Source organism: Nematolebias whitei, chromosome 11 (genome assembly GCF_014905685.2).
Source record: "Nematolebias whitei isolate Nwh7 chromosome 11, NemWhi1, whole genome shotgun sequence".
NCBI classification, from domain to species: domain Eukaryota; kingdom Metazoa; phylum Chordata; class Actinopteri; order Cyprinodontiformes; family Rivulidae; genus Nematolebias; species Nematolebias whitei.
The window spans coordinates 9,560,447-9,576,168 of record NC_056508.1 but is presented as its reverse complement, the minus strand read 5'-3'; the positions used below and the strand labels follow the sequence as shown (position 1 = coordinate 9,576,168).

Below are 15,722 nucleotides of genomic sequence, written 5' to 3'. Positions count from 1 at the left end.
GCTGGTTCAAATCCCGGCCGAGGGCCTTTCTGGGTGGAGTTTGCGTGTTCTCTCTGTTCTGCGTGGGTTTTCTCCAGTTGCTCCAGTTTTCTCCCACAGACCAAAAACATGCATGTTAGACTGATTGGCAACTCTAAATTGTCCCTAGAGTGAATGGTTGTTTGTCTCTATGTGTCCCTGTGATGGACTGAGACCTGTCCAGGGTGTCCCCTGCCTCTCACACAGTGACTGCTGGACATGGGCATCAGTGACCCCCACGACCTGAAAAGGAAGAAACAGGTAAAGATAATGGACGGATGAATGTTTCTCAGAAAAAAGAAAAAGCATTTTCTTTTAACAAACAGGTTTAAATTTTAATTATTTTAGTCTTAACTTCCTGAAACCCGAGCTCTGGTTTGCGATGCAATTTTCATATCTCCTAGATATTTGAGATTAGATGGACCTTAATTTGTGTATAAATAAAGCTTCCTCTTCAAACAGGAAGTTGTATTTTGTTACATGGTTATGACTAGGGGTTGAACGAGTATATAATTTTTAAACTCGACATTAACATAATAAAACCCGAGTAGAACTAGAGTATTTGATGACGTCATAGATCTCAAGATACAAAAATAAATAAATAAATAAAACCGCAAAAAACGGTATTTACAAAAAAAAAAAAAAAAAAAAAAGACCAACAAAACATTGGGAGCGTATATTATGCTCCTACCATTTATCATACTGCAAATAAGTCACAGTAAAAACAAAACCATTAGTTATTATTATTAAACTGCGAACGTGAAGAAACGCAGCACGTCAAAAACGAAACTTAAACCGAAACTGGTTCTTGTTCGGTGGATAGGACCCGGTGATACACCATACTCTGTGACCTGCAACAGTGCAACACCGCCCCCTACGGTCATACGTGGTCACATAATATGACGTCACTACGGATACCCAACGTTACATTTTTAACATCGATAGATGTCCTAGCAATCGATGTGTAGATTACTCGAGTACTCTGTTAATGCCCTGGTTATGACATACTTTTGTAAAAAAAAAAAAAAGTCCTCAGATGGGGACAATATGCTTATTTTACAGCATAACACAACAATATTAACATGGTTTAACGAAGTACAGGTCCTTCTCAAAAAATTAGCATATTGTGATAAAGGTCATTATTTTCCATGATGTAATGATAAAAATGAAACTTTCATATATTTCAGATTCATTGCACACCAACCGAAATATTTCAGGTCTTTAATTGTTTTAATACTGATGATTATGGCATACAGCTCATGAAAACCCAAAATGCCTGTCCTAAAAAATTAGCATATTTCATCCCACCAATAAAAGACAAGTGTTTTTAATACAAAAAATGCCAACCTTCAAATAATCATGTTCAGTTATGCACTCAATACTTGGTTGGGAATCATTTTGCATGAATGACTGCTTCAATGCGGCGTAGCATGGAGGCAATCAGCCTGTGGCATTGCTGAGGTGTTATGGAGGCCCAGGATGCTTCGATAGCGGCCTTAAGCTCATCCAGAGTGTTGGGTCTTGCGTCTCTCAACTTACTCTTCACAATATCCCACAGGTTCTCTATGGGGTTCAGGTCAGGAGAGTTGGCAGGCCAATTGAGCACAGTAATACCATGGTCAGTAAACCATTTACCACTGGTTGTGGCACTGTGAGCAGGTGCCAGGTCGTGCTGAAAAATGAAATCGTCATCTCCATAAAGCTTTTCAGCAGATGGAAGCATGAAGTGCTCCAAAATCTCCTGATAGCTAGCTGCATTGACCCTGCGCTTGATAAAACACAGTGGACCAACACCAGCAGATGACATGACACCCCAGTGACTGTGGAAACTTGACACTGGACCTCAAGCAATGTGAATTCTGTGTCTCCTCTCTTCCTCCAGACTCTGGGACCTTGATTTCCAAAGGAAATACAAAATTTACTGTAATCAGAGAATATAACTTTGGACCACTCAGCAGCAGTCCCAGGCGAGATGCTTCTGACGCAGTCTCTTGTTCAAGAGTGGCTTGACCTGGGAAATGTGGCACCTGTAGCCCATTTCCTGCACACGCCTGTGCACGGTGGCTCTGGATGTTTCTACTCCAGACTCAGTCCACTGCTTCCGCAGGTCCCCCAAGGTCTGGAATCGGCCCTTCTCCACAATCCTCCTCAGGGTCCGGTCACCTCTTCTCGTTGTGCAGCGTTTTCTGCCACACTTTTCCCGTCCCACAGACTTCCCACTGAGGTGCCTTGATACAGCACTCTGGGAACAGCCTATTCGTTCAGCAATTTCTTTCTGTGTCTTACCCTCTTGCTTGAGGGTGTCAATGATGACCTTCAGGACAGCAGTCAGGTCGGCAGTCTTACCCATGATTGCGGTTTTGTGTAATGAACAAGGCTGGGAGTTTTTAAAAGCCTCAGGAATCTTTTGCAGGTGTTTAGAGTTACGTCGTTGATTCAGATGGTTAGGTTAATAGCTTGTTTACAGAACCTTTTCATTGTAGTGAACTAAGCCTCAGGTCAAATGCTGACCTTGAGGGCCTTCCTGGGACAAAAACTGTATTTCATTGATTTGAGTCCAGAAACACAAAATCAAGTCCATCCAGAGACTTTCTAAGTGTCCTGCACTGATCAATTGAAAGAACACTCTCTTTTTCTATTATCATTACTATCTTACAAATGTCTTGATAATCAAAGTGTGTTAGTTCAAACCATTTTAAATGTTGAAGTGAACTACTCATTTTAAATCAACTGTGAAACAGTATTAATTAATTTTTAATCCTCATTCAAAGTAGAAATCAAGTTAAGGTCTGTTACAGAGTAATTATTCATTTTTCTTGATCTTCTGTCTGAAATGAGCAAGTGTAAGTTGGTCAAAGGTCAAGTTTCGGTCAACTGTAAGTTTACTGGAAAGAAATGTCATGTTTAACTTTTACAGAAAGATATGAGAGAACTGACTCCACGAAGTCTCGGGATCTTCATAACATCTTCTGTCTGTTCTTAAACAATCTAATCTTTTTCCCTTGACTTTTAATAACCTCTTACATCACTAAAACACACCCCTGTTTGGTCAATCGACCAATCAGGAAGCTCTCAGAGGAACCGGAAGTGACCTCTTTAAAAGGTTCAACACTTCCTAGTTCCAGGAGAGTGCAGTAGAGTGCGGGGAGAGTGCGGAGAGAGAATGCAGAGTTCAGAATGCTGGAGAACAACTGCAACTGAGCTGAACGAGAGAAGTTCAGAGGAACTATGAAGAAGTCTGTTCTGGGATGATCTCACGACTCCGAACGGTTCCCTACTATCCTTATGGAGACGCTGTAAAGCGTTGAAAGACAACTCTACACCGAGGCCAAACTATCGTCTGCAAAGGTAAAAGAGTCGATCTTCAACCACAAAGTGTACCGTTGGTTAAGCTGGGTCCAAAGGAGCGTGTTGTTCTGGTTATGACAGACAAATTCCCTCACCCATCTCTCTCAATTTAAACTTCATTTCCATCTTTAAACTCTTCTATCTTGCTAGTAATTAATCCAGATATTTTCAGAAATGTCTGTTGTAATGCTTGAAGTGAGGAAATCATGGCCGTATGGTTTTCTAACTGTAAAGCTAATTAATTAAGCTGTTGTTGAAATCAATTTGCCAAATTAATGTAAATGTGTGATGTTAAACTTTGATTCTGTTAATAAATGACCGCATTCATTTGATGGGTCAAAGAAAATTAACGTCTCACGTCACATTTAATTATTCAATGCACGATATTATTCAGTCCAGAAAAATGAAAGAATCCGTTTAATTTATGAATATATCACAGATATATGTTCATCTACATCATGATATGCTAATTTTTTGGGACAGGCATTTTGGGTTTTCATGAGCTGTATGCCATAATCATCAGTATTAAAACAATTAAAGACCTGAAATATTTCAGTTGGTGTGCAATGAATCTGAAATATATGAAAGTTTCATTTTTATCATTACATTATGGAAAATAATGACCTTTATCACAATATGCTAATTTTTTGAGAAGGACCTGTATAAAACACTGTTGAACAGAGTGAAGTACAGCAAAGCCAAAATGTAATGTCCCCATATGTGGATGCAGGGTCTCAGGAGGTTAATTAAATTATCCAGCTTGACTATTGGCCAGTGGCCCTCACCCCGATAGTCGCTAAATGCTTTGAAAAACTGGTCATGACTCATATCAAAACAACCATCAACATCAACGAGGACCCTCATCAGTATGCATACCGTGAGAACCGATCAACAGAGGATGCAATCTCCTCTGTGGTCCACACTGCGCTCAACCACCTGGAGCAGAAAAACTCTTACGTCCGTATGCTCTTTGTGGACTTCACATCCGCCTTCAACACCATGATCCCCCAAACCCTGATGGACAAACTATCCACACTAGGACTAAGCCCCTCTATTTGCAACTGGGTACTAGACTTCTTAACAAACAGACCACAGTTAGTGAGGATCCACAACCTTTCCTCCTCCACCATAACCCTCAGCACTGGCTCTCCTCAGTGATGTTTGTTGAGACCCCTCCTGTTTACTCTGCTCACGTATGATTGTGCAACTACCCATCCAGGCTGTCACATTGTAAAGTTTGCAGATGACACAGCGGTGGTGGGATGCATCACAAACAATGACGAGTCCAGCTACAGGCAAGAGGTGGAACACCTGGAGAGCTGGTGCAAAGAGAATAACCTTCACATCAATGTGAAGAAGACAAAGGAGATGATTGTGGACTTCAGAAGGAACAAAAACATCTACACCCCCCTGAACATAAGAGGATCTGCGGTGGAAGTGGTCTCCAGCTACAAGTACTTGGGTGTACACATGAATGACAACCTCAGCTGGAGCAACAACACCACCAGCCTGATCAAGAAAGCTCATCAGAGACTCTACTTCCTCAGACGGCTGAGGCGAGCTGGTCTGGGAAGCTCAGTCCTCACCTCCTTCTACAGGTGTGCAGTGGAGAGCATCCTGTGCTCGAGCATCAATGTGTGGCATGGAGGCTGCACAGCTGCAGAAAGAAAAGCTTTGCAGAGAGTGGTGAAGGCTGCACAGAAATCTGTCGGAATCAGCCTCCCCACCATCACAGACATCTACACCTCCAGATGCAGGAAGAGGGCCACCTGCATCATGAAGGACCCCACTCACCCAGCACACACACCTTTTGCCCCACTCCCCTCAGGAAGGAGGTTAAGGAGCATTAAGTGTAGAACCACTAGACTGACGAACAGCTTCTACCCTGAGGCTGTTAGACTCATGAATCTCTAACTAGAATAATCACTGTGAAAAACCATATCATGTTGCTGCTGATCTGTTACATGTTGCTGCTGATCTGTTTCTATGTTGATGTGTTCATGCGTGCTCATCTGCTCACACAGACTCATGTTCATGTTTGTGCTGATGTTCAATGTTTTATGTTATGAGTGCTTAGTGTATATTTAGTTGTTTTTCTTAGTTCATATCTTAGATGTTATTACCGTTTTTCTTGTACATTTTATTGTTGGATGTAACTGGGACCCCTTGTACATAATTTCGCTCCACCACATGTACCACATGAGGTGCGAATGACAATAAAGAAACTCTGACTCTGACAACAGAATAAAGGTTAAAAGTGACGCTCTGTTTCAGTGCATATGAATTCTTTAGTCCAAATCATCCAACCATTATAGTCAAAAGAAAAAAGATGAGTGACAATGCTTTCATCTCTAAGTGTAAGTGTCTCTGTCTGCAAAATATCTCATGAACCACTTGACACATTAAAAAAACAACAACTTTTAAACAATCACTGAATGTCCATCTACAACTGCTGGAGTCATCCTGATTCAAAATGGCAACCACAGCCAACTGACTACAGAAAATAAAAAATGTCTAACTCGGTGTTACAGATATTGTGATGGTAGCTGACAGTCCTGACAGATGTGAGTGGGAGATCTCCCCACATTCACTGAACGTTATATTTTATCAAAACTGCTCTGTGAAATTAACAAGGAGGTGTCAGAAACTGTTCTGTCAGGTTTGACTTTGAGATAAACCCTCTACGATGCCCTCATGTCCACCGTCTCCTCATACTCCTCACCCACCAGCTGACCCGTCTAAAATGATTCAGACTCGGAGGAACTCTCTGCTTCTTTGCCATGCTCCCCGTTCTGATTGGTCGCTGCCTCCTTCAACGCCGTGTCTCTAGACTCAATGTCCACCGTGACGATGCTGCTGGGGTCGAGGCCCAAGGGAGAGTCTAGCTGTGGGGTCGTGGGCTCAGATCCAAGGGTGGACTCTTGGGTATGATCTCTGGTCTGTTGAGCCTCCACAGATTGAGTGGCTTTGTCCTTGTTGGGATCTCCACAGACCTCCTGCACAATGACGTTCCTCAGCTTCCTCTGCCGTGGGTTGTAGTTCTCTGTGCGTTTGTGGATGAGGATGTGTCGTCGCAGGTGTGCCTGCAAGAGGAGAGAGAAGAACAACTCTGGTAAACAATTACAGCTGAGTGTAACAAAACAAGAGACCAAAAGTGAATCAGTTGTAGATTTCCATCCAGTGATTACTTTGCAAGTTTCATGTCCAGTGTTTTATGAGATATTTTGTTAACAAACACAAAAACAATATATTCTGCCTTTACTTTTTGGCAGAAGGGAACTTAAAATAAAATAAAATAAATAATATGACTGACTTCCAGGCTGTCTTGGTTGACATATCTTTGCAATATCACGTGGACATCGGGGGCAGTGCCACTGGACTGGGCAGACTGGGGTGGTGGTTCTCTTCAAAAAGGGGGAGCGGAGGGTGTGCTCCAATTACAAGAGCCTCACTCTCCTCAGCCTCCATTGTAAGGTCTATTCAGGGGTACTGGAGAAGCGAGTCCAATCGTTGGTCGAACCTCAGATCCAGGAGGAACAATGTGGGTTCGTTCTGTCCTGGCCATGGAACACTGGACCAGCTCTTTACCCTCACTAGAGTCCTCAAGGGGTCATGGGAGTTTGCCCATCCAGTCTACACGTTTTGTGGACTTGGAGAAGCATTCGACCGTGTTCCTCAAGGTACACTGTGCGGGGTGCTCCATAAGTATGGGATTGGGGGCCCATTGTTACGGGCTGTTCAGTCTTTATACAGGCGGTGCAAGAGTTTGGTTCACATTGCCGGTAGTAAGTTGGACCCCTTCAGGGTGGGAGTTGTACTCTGCCAGGGCTGCCTGTTGTCACTGATTCTGTTCATAACTTTTATGAACAGAATTTCTCGGTGCAGCCAGGGGGTGGAGGGATTCCGGTTTGGTGGCCTCAGGATTCCATCTCTGCTCTTTGTAGATGATGTGGTCCTGCTGGCATCATCGTGCTGTGATCTTCAGCTCTCACTGGAATGGTTCGCAGCAGAGTGTGAAGCGGCTGGGATGAGAATCAGCACCTCCAAATCTGAGGCCATGGTCCTCAACTGGAAAAGGGTGGATTGCTCTAGTCAGGTTGAGGGTGAGGTTCTGCCTCAAGTGGAGGAGTTCAAGTATCTTGAGGTTTTGTTCACAAGTGAGAGAAGAATGGAGCGTGAGATTGAAAGAAGGATTGGTGTAGAGTCTTCAGTATTGTAGACATTGCACCATCTGCTGTGAAGAGGGAGCTGAGCTGTAAGGCAAAGCTTTCTGTTTACTTGTCGGTCTACGTTCCTACCCTCACCTATGATCAAGAGCTCTGGGCAGTGACCGAAAGAACGAGATCGTGGATACAGGAGGTTGAAATGAGTTTCCTCTGCAGGGTAGCTGGACTCTCCCTTAGAGATAGGGTGAGAAGTTCAGTTATCCAGGAGAGACTCGGAGTAGAACCACTGCTCCTCCATATCAAGAGGAGCCAGTTGAGGTGGTTCAGGATGCTCCCTGGGCGCCTCCCTAGGGAGTTGCTTCGGGCATTTCCAACTGAAAGCAGACCCTGGGGAAGACCCAGGACACACTGGAGAGACTACGTTCAATGTCTCTCGGCCTGGGAACGCCTTGGAGTCCTAGAAGAACTACTGTGGAAGTGATGTCTGGGCCTCCCTGTTTAAGCTTCAGAACTCCACAACCCAGCTTCAGAACTAACGTTAGATAATGGCTGGTATTAAATGAATGAAGGAGTTCAGACATTAGGAAAGACTGCATATGACCACAGATGTTTATTAGGTTTTGAAATCAAATCAAATATTTATTTTTATTCCTTTGCATTTATGAGGTGTTATGCTGCTAACTAAATGGCACCCTATTGAAACTTTGGACTTTTTGTTTTTGAATTATTTTGCCATTTTTTGTGTTTTTGCAATTTCTGTTTTAATTAGAAATAGTCATTTTTGCTCATTGTGGTTTCTGTCTTTGATCCACATGAGTTTTCCTCCACTGCTTCACTCCTTTAGCTCTCAGTCGACCCCCCCTCCCCCACACACATACATCCATGACCTTGTTCCCAGTCCTCTGTCAGATTACCTGTGTTTGTTATGATTCGTTTTCCAGTCAGATTTTCCACTGAGCTGCCTGTGAAAATCTGGACCTGAGAATAGATCTGTTTTTTGCCATGTCCAGTGTTCCCCCTACCATTATACAGGTGGGGTGCCCCACCCCGCCAACAAAACTGAGCACCCCGCCTACCAAACTGAACTTGCCCCTCCCACCCCCACCGGCACTGACAGGACTTCCGGTGAGCGAACACTGGCTCATCCTGGCTGCCGCTGCTCGTCATGCATTTTTGCTTTTTTCTGTTTTATTCAGTCCTTCCTGCCTTTTCCGCTACACCAAGTCTCTGATCCGTCTCAATATCAACCATGTGGTTCATTAGGATTTACCTGCTGCCTGCTCTGCTTTGGACTCTCCATCTGCTCATCCACCACCACCCGGTGTCTGGCCTTCTCCATTACTCAGCGGTCGAGCTCCTTCGCCTTCGTTTCCTACCAGCCGTGCCACCTGTGCTCCCTCTTCAGGACATTACCTTCCATCCTCGCCGGAGATACATTCACCGTGGCTCCCGCCGTAGACTCCATGCTGACAAGTCTAACCCCATAAACTCTGTCTGGTCTGACTCTCACCATTCTACATACTGCAATACCCGGGCCGTTAACAGTAATAGCATGTTAGCTAGCCTAGCTCGGTCGGCTAATGCTCCGGTCGTTACCAACTCCTCCTCTGTAAAGTTTGGCCTTCTGAACGTTCGCTCGCTCACTCACTGGCAAAGGTCAGCTTATTCAAGACCTAATATCTGACCGTAAGCTATATTTTATTTGTCTAACAGAAATGTGGCAACAACAAAATTAATTTTTCCATTTGAATGAATCTACCCCACCGGGGTTTGTTTACATCGCCAAATCCTGCGTGTCCGGCCGCAGAGGAGGTCTCGCGATAATTCACCGCGAGAACTGGAAGGTCACGCCAGTTCACACACCTCCCTCTCCCTCCTTTACGCACACTGTGTGTCTACTCTCCGGCACCACCCCCAACATTGTTGCCACTTTCTACCGTCCGCCCAAAATCAACAACTCTTTTATAAATGACTTTGCTGCTCTAATCGCCCATCTCTCAGCTCTTTCACCCAACATTATTCTGCTTGGAGACTTCAACATTCATATGGATGAAGACAACAACCCCCTCACCAGAGATTTAACATCCAGCCTTGACAGCTGTGGCTTCCAGAAGTTCATTAACTTTCCAACCCACATAAAGGGCCACACTTTGGACTTATTATGCTGCTCTGGATTCTCTCCTCTAAACTGTTCTTCTGATGAACTTCCATTTACTGATCACCTCATGATTTCATTCAGTGTCAATCTTAAATTTTCTTCAGAGAAACCTCAACGCACTCTTTCCTTCCGTAATATTAAGAATATCAACCATGACATTCTTTTGTCTCATATTAATAGTACCTTCTTCACCTTCAATCCTTTTAACCCAGATGACCTTGTCACATTCTACAATAACAGCCTCATCAACATTCTTAACTCTGTCGCTCCTCTGAAAACCCGGTCTGTCTCCTTCTCCAACTCTGCACCCTGGTTCACTCCAGAACTCCGTTCTCTGAAATCCAAAGGTCGGAGGTTGGAGCGACTCTATAAGAAATCTGGTCTCTCAATTCACAAGGAACTCCATGCCAACCACGTCCTCCAGTATAAGGACAGTATTTCTCAAGCCAAATCCAGCTACTTCTCTGACATCATCAGTTCCAATGTTGGCAATTCAAAGACTTTGTTCTCTCTCCTTAACCGTTCAGTCTCATCTCCTAACTCATTAGCTTCTCACATGGTTTCCACAGAATTTTGCAACTCTCTGATGTCCTACTTCAATGAAAAGATTATTTCAATTCATAAACACCTTGGACCTAATACCGCCCCCAGCATCTATGTTGAACTCCTCCCTCCCCTTCTCTGTCTTCTCCCTCCCCTCTGCTGATGACATTGCTGACATTATCAGCAAGTCTAAGTCCTCATCCTATCAGCTCGATCCATTTCCCACAGTTCTTTTTAAATCCTGTCTCCCGTCTCTGCTCCCCATCATCACTAACATCATCCACTTCTCCCTAACCTCTGGCATTGTTCCCACAGCTTTCAAATCTACGGCCATCACCCCCATCATCAAGAAACCAGGTCTTGACTTTACCAACTTCAGTAATCTTTGTCCGATCTCTAATCTGCCCTTTATTTCCAAAGTTCTTGAAAAAGCCGTTGCTAGTCAACTTCACTCTCACCTATCCAACAACAACATTTATGAAGAGTTTCAATCTGGTTTTCGCCCCCCACCATAGCACTGAAACAGCTCTAATAAAAATAACTAATGACCTTCTCCTTGCTGCTGACTCTGGTCTTCTGTCCATCCTCATTCTACTTGATTTAAGTTCTACCTTCGACACAATCTGTCATTCTATCCTCCTCAACAGACTAACCTCTATAGGCATCTCAGGTACTCCGTTAGACTGGTTCAAATCATATCTCTCTGACCGCACTCAATTCATTCAGCTTAAATCCTTTCGTTCCCAGTCTTCCCCCATCTCCAAGGGTGTCCCCCAAGGCTCTGTCCTCGGACCCCTCCTCTTCATCATTTACCTCCTACCTCTAGGTCACATCTTCCATAAATTTGGTGTCCATTTTCACTGTTATGCTGATGACACACAGCTCTACTTGTCAACAAAACCATAATCCACCCACCCACCCTCACCAACTGTCTCAAGCTAAATCACTGGTTTTCTTACAATTTCCTACAACTAAACAGTGACAAAACAGAAATCATTCTTGTTGGTACCAAAAACTCTATTTCAAAATCAGAACATCTTCTCATCCCCCTTAACAACTCTCTGCTATCCCCCTCACCTCAGGTCAAGAGTCTTGGTGTCATCCTCGACACCACTCTCTCCTTCACTTCACACATCAACAATGTCACTCGGTCTGCCTATTTCCATCTCCGAAATATTAACCATCTCGCACCCTTCTCTCACACCCCGCTCCACAGCCATCCTTGTGCACAGTCTTGTGACTTCTCGGACTGACTGCAACTCCCTTCTCTATGGCCTCTCCAACAAATCTCTCCAGAAGCTGCAATTGGTCCAGAACTCAGCTGCCCGTGTCATCACTCAAACCTCCTCCTATAATCACATCACTCCAGTCCTGCAGCAGCTCCACTGGCTCCCGGTTAAATCACGCAACGTCTTCAAAATTCTTCTTCTCACTTTCAAAGCTACCCACAACCTTGCCCCTCCGTACCTATCTGACCTCCTACACATCTCCATCCCCTCTCGCTCTCTCAGATCCTCCTCTTCACTACACCCTACACCTCCATGTACCCTCTGCCCACTTCTCCACCATGGGGAGCAGTGCCTTCACCTGCTCTGCCCCTCATCTCTGGAACTCTACCCCCTGACTTACGAAACACCACCTCTCTTTCTCTGTTCAAGACTGCTCTGAAAACACACCTCTTTAGACTCGCTTATCCTTAACTTTGCTGTATGTATTTTATATTCTGTATGTATTTTATATTCTGTATGCATTTTATATTCTTTATGTATTTTCTTACTGTAAAGTGTCCTTGGGTGTCCTGAAAGGCGCTTTTTAAATAAAATAATGATTATTATTATTATATCACTAAGATAGTGGCGCAAAATACAGGCTCTCTAGCTAAAAAGCCCAAGGCAGCACTCACATTACCTCTTCCCTCATGTTGAACACTCCCTGCCCCCGCTCAAAAACTGTTAGTACAAGCTGCGCTCAGACATGTCTCCGTCCCTCCCATTAGCAAAAATCATGGATGAGATGAGCACCCCGCCATGGCAAACAAACTAGGGGAAACATTGATGTCCCATCAGAATCTGTATAATACAAGTTATGTAGCCCAAAAGGTTTATCTTCAAATAAAATACAAAGCATCTGAATTGTGTACATTTGTGTTTCTGACCATGGATCAGAAAATATGAAGTATAGAATGAACTCTGATTTCTGACTGTAGGAAATAACAGGTATTTTAGACAAATTATAGCAGCAGCCAAAGTATAACACATAAAACCAGCATTTGATGGGTTTTGGATTGTGGGGGTTAGGAGCGTTTTGTGTCTAAACACACCTGTCGGGTAAACTTGTAGCCGCAGTCGATGCACTCAAACTTCCTCATGCCTTTGTGGCGGCACAGATGGACGTGCAATTGTCCCCTTGCTGGAGATAAACAAGAAATAAGTGCACAAATTCACATCCATCTTTGTCCAAATGGACTTCATTTTTGCTCAGGTCAGAGGGATCAGCATGCTTCATCGGACCTTTGAATGTTTTGTTACAGATGTAACAGCTGTGGGGTCGGCCCTCCTCGTGCTTGCTGGTCTTGTGTCGAAGGAGGGCGCCCTTCTCTGTGAAACGCAGCTCGCAGACGTCACAGCTGTAGGGACGCTCGCCCGTGTGCGTCCGGCTGTGCCTGTCCACAGTGGCTGGTAATGAAACACAAACAGTCTGAGCAAAAGTAAACTCTTACTGACTGCTCAGGCTGTGGAGACAAAGTGGTGACTAAAATCTCTGAGATGTTTTAAAAAAAAAGAAGCCTCTCCTCTAAACACATTAAAACTGTAATATGTACAAACTACAGTTTTGACACCAATAACTACATTAAATTGTGTTTTATTTGTGACCATGTAAAATCAGGTTTTTCTTTCTTACGCCATTTATTACAGGATTACTTATTCATAGCCCTGAAACTGCACACGCCGATCAGACGGGTCAGTACCTTGTGTCCTGAAGGTTTTCCCACAGAGGTGACACTGGTAAGGCCTCTCATCGTTGTGCACACGCAGATGCAAGTTGAGGTTGTTTTTCTGAGAGAATGCGTGGCCACATATGCTACAAACAAAGGGACGCTCGTTTCTGTGGAACAGAATCAGACACAGTTCTAAAGAAAAGCAGCTGTGGACAACCTATCAGTTCTAAAGGGTTATGTATCCAAAGATGATAAAAGTTCTATGTCGTATAAGCTTCGCCCTTTAAGGCCTTCGCTTTAGTGGGTTTATCCCGTTATGCAGAGCATAAGCACTGAAAAAATTAGTCCACGCCCACCTGCTGTGTGGGCCCCACCCGGTCCGTATAAATTACGTTAAGAGCGGGAAATCGGCTCCCATTTTTTCTTCAGCGAGCTAATATAGCACTGTCAGAAGAACAAAGAAGATAAATTGTGTAAATGACCAACCTTGTGAAGGATGCTTGGCCCGGCAGTCGACCTCCGGTCGTCCGGTGAATTCTCCTCCCCGAGGAGAAGATGACAGCAGTCTTATTCCAAGGTAAGCGTCGAGGAACATTTCCCAGTGACAGGTCACTACACGCTGGACAACGCCATCTTGTGTTTTTTCCTCTTATCGCCGACCCTCGGGGCGAACCGGATGGTTCCTCCGGGGCAAGGCGTGCTCAGCTGCAGCCCCCGCTGCTCATTCCCTCCTGGGGAGCGTAGTGTAGGTGGAGGGGGGCTGAGTGAATGCTCACCCCATCCCACCTCGTTTCGCATCGGCGATCACACCGCTCCCGGCCGACAGCGCCCTCAGGGGTTGCCCGGCGGAACCCGGGAGGAGGCTGACATGAAGGGACCCCTTTTTTCTACGTCCCTCGCCTTTTCCCGCCAGTTCGGATGATCGGCGGAAAGGTTATTTTTCACTGGGCTCCACTGTGGCTCACCGTCTTGATCCATACGGCCTCGCGTTCTAACAGGACGTTCCACGGGCGAGGCCGCAGACGGTTCTTTCCTGGTAGATTAGAGGAGTCGGTCCCCAGTCCGCTCCCATCACCAGAGTTGAGGGATTCACCGAGCGGGGCTATTCCTCGGTAACCCCCCCTGGAGCCAAGCCTCGCGGAAGCTTCCGGAGCGAAGCTGCCCAGGTCGGAGCAGCGTCCCGTCCCTCCGGAGGAACACGAACCAGACGGCGAACACGCTCTCAAATCGAGCCCACCAATGTGTTTTTCAGGCAGCCGCAGTTAGCAACAACGTGCGCTGCTAGCATATAGCATGTCCAAGGGATTGAAGGCCGCAGACCTGCCTTGGAGACAAAGAACTCCCTCTGTAAGGCAGCTGACGCCAGCTCAACATGTGTGCCTCTCCCACGGTTTGCCTGTCGAGGACTGCAGCGCGGAGGACGATGATCCAACGAACCACCTGGCTTCGTTACTCCCCTCGCTGCCGGAGAATCTGCACAAGACCTGATGAAGCCATCGCGGACGCGCTGTTCAGAGCAGCTTCAAACCATGCTGGCGAAGTGAAAGTCGGAGGAGGTGCCAGAAGCTGGCGCCACCTCATCAAGCCGCGCGGCCCACCCCGTCCCGCTGGAGGGACCGTCGCGAGCAAGCTTCGACTTTTCCACGGCCGCGGCTCTCGCTGAGTTCCACCACCAGCCCCGCCCGTCAGAATCCAGCCCTCTTCACTCCGGCAGCCTGCAGCTCAGCGTTTTCCCCAGAGTTCGCCTGCAAGACAGCGCTCTGGGCAAACAATCGCAGAGCTCATGAGAGAGAAAGCTCTCAAAATGACGGTCTCCGGAGGGTGTGTGTAAAAGTGACACGAAAGTTGAAATAAATCATCATTAATGATCAAAGTGTCTGTTTTTTAGCCAGTCTGTAAGCCCGGATGAGCTCACAGCGGCCGCACACATAAGAGCCGGTGTCCTTTATAAGGCTTTTTAAACTCACCGCCGCTCCAAGACATTACCAGTCGCTTACAGGGCACGATGGTAAGTGAAAATAACTCGTTATAATCCCGGGCTGCACGTTTTTCACCCAAGCGATGTCAACTCGCACTCGTGGGATGAAACAGCCCCACACACGAGCCGGTGTCCTTAAATAAAGGTTTTTTAAACTCACCGTCGCTCTAAGACATGACGAGTCGATCACAGAACAGCCTCCACACATGAGCCGGTGTCCTTAATTAAAGGTTTTTAAACTCACCGTCGCTCTAGACATGACGAGTCGATCACGGCACAACGGTAAGCGAAAATAACTCGTTACCAACTAGAACTGCACGATCCTCACTCAAGCGGTGTCAACTCGCACTCGTAGGATGGAACAGCCTCCACATGAGCCGGTGTCCTTAAACAGGATTTTAACTCACCGCCGCTCTTGACATGACGAGTCGATCACTAAGATGAACAGCCTCCATCCAACGGCGCTGCGTTGATGCTGGCGCACACACACAGCTGCCGGCGCTAACCAGCTCACATCGGTATAAATGTGGTCCGCAGGCTGGTTCGGGTGGAGGTCCTTCTCTCTCACAAGAA

At 45.7% G+C, this 15,722-nt stretch overlaps 1 protein-coding gene across 1 annotated transcript in view; it reads right to left on the bottom strand.

Annotated features, from left to right (window-relative positions):
• Nucleotides 1-248: 248 nt before the first annotated feature.
• zbtb48 (zinc finger and BTB domain containing 48) overlaps nt 249-15,722 on the bottom strand; it is a 120,468-nt gene continuing 104,994 nt past the window's right edge. Inside the window, exons 8-12 of the mRNA XM_037684658.1 lie at nt 13,202-13,338; nt 12,744-12,908; nt 12,554-12,642; nt 6,093-6,449; nt 249-261 (exon numbers count right to left, since the gene is read on the bottom strand). Coding sequence (XP_037540586.1) covers nt 6,105-6,449; nt 12,554-12,642; nt 12,744-12,908; nt 13,202-13,338 — 736 coding nt within the window. The 3' untranslated portion in view covers nt 249-261; nt 6,093-6,104. The remainder of the gene's footprint in view (nt 262-6,092; nt 6,450-12,553; nt 12,643-12,743; nt 12,909-13,201; nt 13,339-15,722) is intronic.